Source organism: Melanerpes formicivorus, unplaced genomic scaffold (assembly GCF_026170545.1).
Source record: "Melanerpes formicivorus ecotype bairdi unplaced genomic scaffold, bMelFor1.0.p_v2 SCAF_2, whole genome shotgun sequence".
Classification (NCBI taxonomy): Eukaryota; Metazoa; Chordata; class Aves; order Piciformes; family Picidae; genus Melanerpes; species Melanerpes formicivorus.
Window position 1 is genome coordinate 2,769,497 of NW_027142354.1, and position 10,437 is coordinate 2,779,933.

At 45.3% G+C, this 10,437-nt stretch overlaps 1 protein-coding gene across 1 annotated transcript in view; it reads left to right on the top strand.

The window, feature by feature from the left end:
- HTR1E (5-hydroxytryptamine receptor 1E) overlaps positions 1-9,138 on the top strand; it is a 50,624-nt gene extending 41,486 nt beyond the window's left edge. Inside the window, exon 2 of the mRNA XM_068147161.1 lies at positions 7,396-9,138. Within this exon, the coding sequence (XP_068003262.1) occupies positions 7,602-8,696 (1,095 nt within the window). The 5' untranslated portion in view covers positions 7,396-7,601 and the 3' untranslated portion in view covers positions 8,697-9,138. The remainder of the gene's footprint in view (positions 1-7,395) is intronic.
- Positions 9,139-10,437: the final 1,299 nt, after the last annotated feature.

The window sequence follows — 10,437 nt, forward strand, 5'->3', positions numbered from 1 at the left end:
GCCCATCTCCACTTCACAGAATCACAGAATCACCAAGGTTGGAAGAGACCTCAAAGATCATTGAGTCCAACCTGTCACCACAGACCTCGTGACTAAAACATGGCACCAAGTGCCACGTCCAATCCCCTCTTGAACACCTCCAGGGACAGTGACTCCACCACCTCCCTGGGCAGCACATTCCAACGGCTAATGACTCTCTCGGTGAAGAACTTTCTCCTCACCTCCAGCCTAAACTTCCCCTGGCACAGCTTGAGACTGTGTCCTCTTGTTCTGGTGCTGGTTGCCTGAGAGAAGAGACCAACTCCCTCCTGGCTACAATCCCCCTTCAGGTAGTTGTAGACAACAATGAAGTCTCCCCTGAGCCTCCTCTCCTCCAGGGTAAACAATCCCAGCTCCCTCAGCCTCTCCTCATAGGGCTGTGCTCAAGGCCTCTCCCCAGCCTCGTTGCCCTTCTCTGGACACGTTCAAGTGTCTCAATGTCCTTCTTGGACTCATCTCTGTCAGTTAGCTACCAAGGAGCCAGGAAATCCAAGAAGGTTGACTTTATCCATCTTCTAGCAGGATGATCTGGAAAGTTGCAAGATCTTGCAAAATAAATGTGAAGCGAAAGGCTTGAACGTCAGTGCGTTGTATCACAGCACCTCAGAGGTTGGAAGGGACCGCAAGACATCATCGAGGCCAACCCTCCTGCCAGAGCAGGATCACCTAGGGTAGTCTGCACAGGAATGCATCTGGGTGTGTTTTGATTGTCTCCAGAGAAGAAGGCTCCACAACCTCTCTGGGCAGCCTGTTCCAGGGCTCTGTCACCCTCACTCTAAAGAAGTTTCTCCTCATGTTGAGGTGAAATCTTCTATGTTCAAGCTTGAACCTGTTGTTTCTTGTTTTATTACTGAGCCTCCTGTTCCCCAAGCTAAGTAACCCCAGCTCCCTTAGCCATAGGCGTTGTGCTCCAGACCTCTCCCCAGCTTTGTTGCCTTTCTCTGGACACGCTCCAGCAACTCAACATCTTTCCTAAACTGAGGGGCCCAGAAGTGGACACAGGACTCAAGGTGTGGCCTAACCAGTGCTGAGTACAGGGCAGAATGATTTCCCTGCTCCTGCTGGCCACACTATTCCTGATACAGGCCAGGATGCCATTGGCCTTCTTGGCCACCTGGGCACACTACTGGCTCCTGTTCAGCCTACTATCAACCAGCACCCCCAGGTCCCTCTCTACCTGGCTGCTCTCCAGCCACTCTGACCCCAGCCTGTAGCACTGCATGGGGTTGTTGTGGTTGATTTGTAGGACCTGGCACTGTTAAATCTGATGCTGTTACCAACATAAGCTAGTTGTGTGCACTAACTTTCTCTCCTTTCCCTTCCTTTGCTCTAGCAGATACAAGCTCTGGCTTTGCTGACCTTGGCTGCATTGCTTTGTTGTGGCTGAGCATTAGCAAACAACTCTCTGCTCTTCTCTCTCCTTTATCATGTACAGGGGGGGAAGGGAGCAGGGAGGGGGCAGCTATTAGTATAAACCAGGGGGCTTCTTGTTCATAAATTGTACATATATATAAATATTGTATATTTTGTACATACTCATCACATTTCATTTCAGATTGTAGTTTTGCCTTTAAATACAGCTTCATTTGCTTCCACTGAGCTAGTCTGGCAATTTTATGTTGGGGGGGAATTTTCAACCCACCACATTATAAAATGGTGAAAGGCTCAGTGACCAAGATGTGTGTAGGGGGGAGGGGTGTGTGTGTGTGAGTCTGATCACCAGAAATTCAGTGTATTATGCTACACAGTGGTCCTCTGCTGAGAAAGGGAAGATATTATCTGATAGGAGCAGACGGGAACATTGCCATCTCACGGCTTAAATCTGTCCAGCTGCTTTTAAGGAACAATTAATCATCCTCTTTCCCCTTTCCTCCTCCCAGACAGCACTCAATGCCATTACCAATAATCAGCTAATATGAAACGTGGTAGATTCCCATTTGGAGGAACCCAGATGAGTTTTTCCACCCAAATCAATAAGATTAGTCTGTGTGTGTGTGTGTAAAACTCACTCTGTGTGAAATGAATGACAGACTGAAGGGATACAGCTGCAAAACATAAACATGGTAGTGCTCTTAGTGGGTGTACTTTAAACAAGATAAATATGTGATTAATGTCCATTCCAAGAATTCACTTAGAAAACCACAGGCTGTTACTATGGTGCTACTAGTGCTATACATAGCAATAGTACATAAAGGGAGCCAACTACTATTGACTAGAGATAGTAAAATACTCCCTGTTACCAAGGAGTTACTCCTCCTTTACTGAATCCTTAGTCTCTCTATATGAGGAGGTGGTGGAGTCGCTGTCATTGGAGGTGTTCAGGAGGAGACTTGATGGGGTACTTGATGCCATGGGTTAGCTGTTTGGGTGGGTTGGATTGGTTGATGGGTTGGACACGATGATCTTGAAGGTCTCTTCCAACCTGGTTTGGTTTATTCTAAATAAAGAGTTTGTCATAAATGACTTAACACACTACAAATTTCCCAGTACTGTGTTTTCGTGGTTGTAGCCAGGAGGGGGTTGGTCTCTTTTCTCAAGCAACCAGCACCAGAACAAGAGGACACAGTCTCAAGCTGCACCAGGGGAAGTTTAGGCTCAAGGTGAGGAGAAAGTTCTTCACCGAGAGAATTGTTCGCCATTGGAATGTGCTGCCCAGGGAGGTGGTGGAGTCACCGTCCCTGGGGGTGTTCAAGAGGAGATTGGATGTGGCACTTGGTGCCATGGTCTAGTCATGAGGTCTGTGGTGACAGGTTGGACTTGATGACCTTTGAGGTCTCTTCCAAACATTCTGTGATTCTGTGTGATTCTGTGTGACTAAGCCTCAGAGTCTGTGTGCTCATTCCCCAGTGCCCCAGGACTGGTACCTGTCCCAGTAATGCCAGCCGTACTTTTCATCCATCCTCATCTGAGAAGCCAATCATTGAGGTGCCCTGACCAGACAAGAAAACAGGCACAGACTTAAGCTGTAGAGAAAACCTTTAGCCTGACAACTCCAGAAGCTGAGAAGCAAATCATCGAGGTACCCCGGCCAGACAAGAAAACAGGCACAGACTTAAGCTGTAGAGGAAACCTTTAGCCTGACATCCCCAGACTTCACCATTTAAATATACTTCTTTAATAATGTTGCTCTACTGTATGTATGTGGTATTTATGTTGCCTGAATTGCTGAAGGCTCATTTCCTACAAGGATCATGGGAATTAAAAGCACAATAGTCCTCAGTCATGGGTTTTGACATGAAGCTATGGGTTTGCCTGGTCTGAAGTACCTGCAGGTTGGTGTTGTGCAGGGAAGATGCTTTGTTTATCTTTTTACATATATTTGTTTATATTTTTCATTGTATTCAGTTATTGCAATGGTTTTCCAAGGAGAATGCTGGCCTTGCTGAGCAGTGAGCAGACTTGTCAACCAAACTCCCCTGTGTGATCATAGTATCATAGTATCAGTCAGGGTTGGAAGGGACCATAAGGATCATTTAGTTCTAACCCCCCTGCCATGGGCAGGGACACCCCACACTAGATCAAGCTGGCCAGAGCCTCATCCAGCCTGGTCCTAAACACCTCCAGGGATGGCACCCAAACCACCTCCCTGGACAACCCATTCCAGGGCTTCACCACTCTCATGGGGAAGAACTTCCTCCTCACATCCAGCCTGAATCTTCCCACCTCCAGCTTCATTCCATTCCCCCTAGTCCTATTGCTACCTGATATCCTGAGCAGCATCCATTGTCCTAGTGGAGACCTAGTGCATGATAAATAGTGATAGGTTTTCTTTAAAGGTAAGGGAAAGAAATTATTTGTATTTTCAGAGTGCCTATGTGGTGCAGAGAGTAGGTAAAGCTCAGAAAGTATCTTTCTAGGGCTACATGCTGTGAAAGGCCACTTGGGGAGAGAATCACAGCAATTCAGATCCCACTGGATTAAAGATGCATGTAGGCAGTACTCAGCAGAGAATATAGCAGGGACCACCCAGGATGGGGAGAAATGGTGAGGCCATGAAACTTCTAGAGAGCTCCCAGAGAACTGATGAACAAGCAGGGGGGGAAAAGCATGCTGTGTACATCTAGAAGCAGCAGGAGCTCTCTTATTTGTGAACCACATCAATAGGTAGCTGTGGAGGGCATGTGAATCCCAGGGTGTCTGCCAGTACCTTTCAGTGCGCTTGTGGACTGGGAGCACAGGCTAAGCAGTGATGGTGAGGAAAGCATATGGACTGCAGTCGCTTGTGGTCCAGGGTCCAGGAGCGCAGAGAGGTTGAAAAAGCCTCTTTGCTTTATGCTTTGGTCAAAGTGTCAGAATAGAATAGAATAGAATAGAATAGAATAGAATAGAATAGAATAGAATAGAATAGAATAGAATAGAATAGAATAGAATTAACCAGGTTGGAAAAGACCTTTGAGATGATTGAGTCCAACCTGTCATCCAGCACCACCTAATCAACTAAACCATGCAACCAAGCACCCCATCAAGTCTCCTTCTGAGCACCTCCAGTGATGGTGACTCCACAACCTCCCCGGCAGCCCATTCCAATGGGCAATCACTCTCTCTGTGTAAAACTTCTTCCTAACATCCAGCCTAAACCTCCCCTGGTGCAGCTTGATACTGTGTCCTCTTGTTCTGGTGCTGGTTGCCTGGGAGAAGAGACCAACCTCTGCCTGTCAGGGTGCAAACTAATATGAAGAAGATTTGAGCCAAAGTTTTGGCTTTAAGCCTAAACAATCAAATCAGCATTACCAGTGCAGGAACAGTCTGAAGACTGATGGATGAATTTGCATCTGGCTTGTCAAGTCCACTCTTAATAATCAGGCCTGATATTTTCTCTAAGGCTACTGATACTTTAAAGCAGTTTCTGAAGAGCAGAGTGTGGTCTGAGGGGGAGAGGAAGGAGGGTTTCTGTGGCCCCAGGGGTTGAATTCCAAGCTCACATTTTGCAAACCCAGAGTTTACAGTGATACAGACCTGCTTTCCTGGGGCCTCTCTGCAAGGAACAGGTTTTTTTCTGAAGTTTCTATTTTTGATTCAGCTCATTCAGAGGATGGCACTCCAATTTCTGAATGAGAGCATGTGTACACAGAGTGTAGAATGGCAACTTCCAGCAGCTGACTGGCTTTAAGTTCATCATTCCTCATTCAAATTCTTATTTCCTCATTAGCTTGCAAGTGCAACCTCTCTCTCAGAGCCCAATCGAAGTCCCTCTGGTGCCAGTGAGAATGGGTTTTACCTCTCAAATTTAGCCATCTAAAAATCAGACATGTATTCGAAATGCAACTGTGGAGGAGCCACTTGTGACCAAATTAGAGAAAGATCAGCATTTACAGGATGTAATTCGCACCATCTGCCTTCAAGACTTGTCTTGAGAGGGGACAAGTGTATTTCTGACAGTCTCTAATCCCAATCCCTTGCCTGTGGAGGCAACCAGTAGAACTAGCCTAGAGGACTCCTTATTCTTCAGTAAGTGAAGCCAGGGGAAGAAATCTTTCTGGTTATTTTAATGGAAAAGGATTCAAGCTTTCTGCTTTCTACATCCTTTATGCCAAGATAAATTACACGTTAGAAAGCAAGGCCCCAGAGGGTATCCCAAGTTGCATGTCAGAGACTGCCAGCTCTGGCTTTGGTCAGCATTTAGGATGTTGGAAAAGGGGAAATGAACTCCTGAAAGAAACATTAAACCTCTTTTTTTTAGTTATTGTTGCTACCTTGCATCATAATGGACTGGCTAACAGCTGGGGTGCTTGGTGCCGTGGTTTAGTTGACTAGATAGTGTTGGGTGATATGTTGGACTTGATGATCTCAAAGGTCTTTTCCAACCTGGTTAATTGCATTCTATTCTTCTCTTCTCTTCTCTTCTCCTCTCCTCTCTTCTCTTCTCTTCTCTTCTCTTCTCTCTCTTCTCTTCTCTTCTCTTCTCTTTTTCTCTTCTCTTCTCTTCTCTTCTCTTCTCTTCTCTTCTCTCTCTTCTCTTCTCTTCTCTTCTCTTCTCTTCTCTTCTCACTTCTCTTCTCTTCTCTTCTCTTCTCTCTCTTCTCTTCTCTTCTCTTCCTCTCTCTTCTCTTCTCTTCTCTTCTCTTCTCTTCTCTTCTCTTCTCTTCTCTTCTCTTCTCTTCTCTTCTCTTCTCTTCTCTTCTCTTCTCCTCTCCTCTCCTCTCCTCTCCTCTCTCTCCTCTCCTCTCCTCTTCCTCTCTTCTCTCTCTCCTCTCCTTCTCTTCTCTTCTCTTCTCTTCTCTCTCTCTCTTCTCTCTTCTCTCTTCTCTCTTCTCTCTTCTCTCTTCTCTTCTCTCTTCTCTACTTCTCTCTTCCCTTTTCTCTTCTCTCTTCTCTCTTCTCTTTTTCTCTTCTCTTTTCTCTTCTCTTTTCTCTTTTCTCTTCTCTTTTTCTGTTTCTCTTCTCTTTTCTCTTCTCTCTTCTCTTTTCTCTTCTCTCTTCTCTTTTCTCTTCTCTCTTTCATCCTCTCTTTTCTCCTCTCTTTTCTCCTCTCTTTTCTCCTCTCTTCTCTTCTCTTTGTCCTTCTCTTTGCCCCTTCCCTTCCCTTCCCTTCCCTTCCCCTCCCCTTCCCTTCCCACAGGGAGCACAATGTAATAGAAATCTCAAAGCAAAGGCAAACACTTTTTGTCTGTCTCCTCTAAAGACACACACAGTGGGATATTTGGAATGTCAGGAATAATTAAAGCTATATATAAGCTCCTAGCCATGCTGATGTGCTGTGTAAAACCAAGCCTTTGCATAAAGCCTTAACCATTGTTTGAAAGCTGCATCTTAAAGGTAACCTGAGTAATTTTAAAGTACTTTTTCCAAGATATTAATAAAGACATGGATGCTTAAAAAGCTGAATAGAAAGCTGTGAAGTGCTGCCATGCCTTTGCTGAGATAGGCTGCCTCTGTTGCTTTTTTTCCAGAGGATCACCTGTGGGGAAAAGCACATACAGAGCAGTTTATCCCTCTTATGTAGCAATTAAAATGAAAAGGCAAATTTCCTCGGCTCTTCATCTGCTGGAGCCCATTTAACAAGCTGGAAAAGAACCAGCTCCTAGTAACAGGAGTTCAGAGATCATCAAAATGTTCGTTGGAAGGTACCTGTGGAAGTCCCTTAGTCCAGCCTTCCACTTTCAGTGAGATCTCCAAAACCAAAGGAGACATAACCATTTAACATCAGCAGGAAATCTGGCCCAAAGTGCCCTTTGGAGAAGAAAAAGCAGTGAACTATGAATGCAGAGAAGAAGGGGGAGAAAAGGCAGGAGAGAAGAAGAGAAGGAAAACCAGATCAAAGTTTTTATTTGAGGTGGTAATATTAGAAGCATTTGACTTCTTGCTAAAACCTAGGGCTTTTCTAGGTTCACTAACAGATGTGTTTTTATCTTCTAGGAAGACAATGAATAGGAGGAAGCCTGGAAGCTTTTTTGCTACTATGCTGAATATGGGACTATAAAATACAAAAATTCCACCTGGGGCATCTCTTTCCCTCTTTGAAATGGGTGACTTTTGAACCTGGAACTCTTTCTTACCTGAAGCAGCTTCTTTATTTTGCCTTTCCCCCCCTCCCCTCCGCACTGTGCATCCTGGAGGGGAAAATGAATTTCACAAACTGCACCGCCGAAGCCAACGTGGCTGTGAAGCCAAAAACAGTGACTGAGAAGATGCTGGTTACCCTGACCTTGGCCACCATCACAACCCTGACTATGCTGCTGAATTCTGCTGTCATCGCAGCAATCTCCACAACCAAGAAGCTCCACCAGCCAGCAAACTATTTAATATGCTCACTGGCTGTGACAGATCTCCTCGTGGCCGTTCTCGTCATGCCCTTGAGCATCACTTACATAATGATAGACAAATGGACTTTGGGATACTTCATCTGCGAGATCTGGCTCAGCGTCGACATGACCTGCTGCACGTGCTCCATCCTGCACCTGTGCGTCATTGCTCTGGACAGGTACTGGGCGATCACAGACGCGATTGAGTATGCCAGGAAAAGAACAGCTAAAAGGGCTGGGCTGATGATCGTCACCGTCTGGACTATCTCCATTTTCATCTCCATGCCCCCTTTGTTTTGGAGGAGTCACCACAGCGTCAGCATTCCCAGCGAGTGCCGCATTCAGCACGATCACGTCATCTACACCATCTACTCCACTTTCGGGGCGTTTTACATCCCCTTGACTTTGATCCTGATCCTGTACTACAGAATCTACCACGCTGCAAAGAGCCTTTACCAAAAGCGGGGCTCAAGCCGCCACCTCAGCAACAGGAGCACCGACAGCCAAAACTCCTTCGCCAGCTGCAAGCTCACACAGACTTTCTGTGTCTCAGACTTCTCCACGTCTGACCCGACCACGGAGTTTGATAAAATCAATGCCTCCGTGAGGATCCCTCCTTTTGAGAATGACCTGGACCCGGCCGGCGACCGGCAGCAGATCTCCACAACGCGGGAACGAAAGGCTGCTCGTATCCTGGGGCTGATTCTAGGTGCTTTCATTTTGTCGTGGTTGCCCTTTTTCATCAAGGAGTTGCTCGTGGGCCTCCATGTTTGTACTGTCTCCCCAGAAGTAGCAGACTTCTTGACCTGGCTTGGATATGTCAACTCCCTTATCAACCCTTTGCTGTACACTAGCTTTAATGAAGATTTCAAGCTGGCCTTCAGGAAGCTCATCAGGTGTCGAGAACATGCTTGAAAGTACTGGGAGATGATGATGATGATGATGTGACTCCTGGCCTTAAGAATGAGCAAACTAATTTGACTCTGGCACCATTTCCCTTGATAAAGGGGATTTTGTGTTTGGCTATTTGCTTGACTTAATCTTTAGCCCATAATTCCTTTTGTGATTTTTTACCTCTGGTGTTATTCCTGCTAAAGAGTTTGAAATAAATTTATTCTACAAAGGAACAGATTTTTTTTTTAGCAATGAAACAACAACAACAAAAAATCCCAGCCTGTTAGATACTCATGTTCAAGACATTTTGTGTAAGCAATGCTTTGAGAAGCATACACTGATATTCACTTTTATACTTTTTTTCATTTAAGAATCAAATGTCTAAATTGTCATGTACTGTAGTAACATAAAAGCTTATAAACTGAACCCCCCATTAATACATACTGAAAAATTAATAAACACTTCGTGGTCATGACAGCTAAACAGCAAATCTTTACTGTGGCATTGTGAGAAAACTTTAATAGCCATTTGGAAGGAAAATAATCACCATTCCTAGCTTGGACTAAGGAAACATAAGCCATTATGAATAGAATAGAATGGAATAGAAAATAGAATAGAATAGAATAGAATAGAATAGAATAGAATAGAATAGAATAGAATAGAATAGAATAGAATAGAATAGACCAGGTTGGAAGAGACCCTCAAGATCATCGCGTCCAACCTATCATCCAGCACCACCTAATCAACTAAACCATGCAACCAAGCACCCTGTCAAGTCTCCTCCTGAACATCTCCAGTGATGGCGATTCCACCACCTCCCTGGGCAGCCCATTCCAATGGGCAATCACTCTCTCTGTGTAGACCTTCTTCCTAACCTCCAGCCTGAACCTCCCCTGGCACAGCCTGAGACTGTGTCCTCTTGTTCTGGTGCTGGCTGCCTGGAAGAAGAGACCAACTTCTGCCTGTCTACAACCCCCCTTCAGGTAGTTGTAGACAGCTATAAGGTCACCCCTGAGTCTCCTCTTCTCCAGTTCCTAAGGGGGAGATTCAAACTGGATGCTAGGAAAAAAAAATCACCATTCAAATTATTAAACATTGGAATAAACTCCCAAGGGAGGTGGTGGATTTCCATACATTAGACAGTTTTGAGGCCCAGCTTAACAGGGTGCTGAGCCTGCTCATTTAAACTATATTCCTACCCTGAAAGCTTGGACTACCAGCAGCAGAACAAGAGGACACAGTCTCAATCTGTGTCAGGGGAAGTTTAGGCTTGAGGTGAGGAGAAAGTTCTTCACAGAAAGAGTAATTTGCCATTGGAATGTGCTGCCCAGGGAGGTGGTGGAGTCACCGTCCCTGGAGGTGTTCAAGAGGGGATTGGATGTGGCATTTGGTGCCATGGTTTAGTTAGTCATGAGCTGTTGGGTGACAGGTTGGACTTCATGATCTCTGAGGTCTCTTCCAACCTTACTGATTCTGTGATTCTCTGACTAGATGATCCTTGAGGTCCCTTCCAGCCTGGTAATCTATGAATTTCTTTCTTCAGGAGCACACTCCCAAACCAGAAAGCAAAGTTCCATCTCATTCCATCTAAAAATGGATGCCCAAAGTAATTATTCCAGTGGCTTTTTTGTGTGTGTAAGATTCCAGATTTACGTTCAAAGTATTGAGCAGACACTTTTGCAGTTTGGGATTTGAGAGGACATAGCTAGTGTCACGCTTGTAAGACCACCTGCATGTCTGGCAGGCCACATTTTGAATAGCA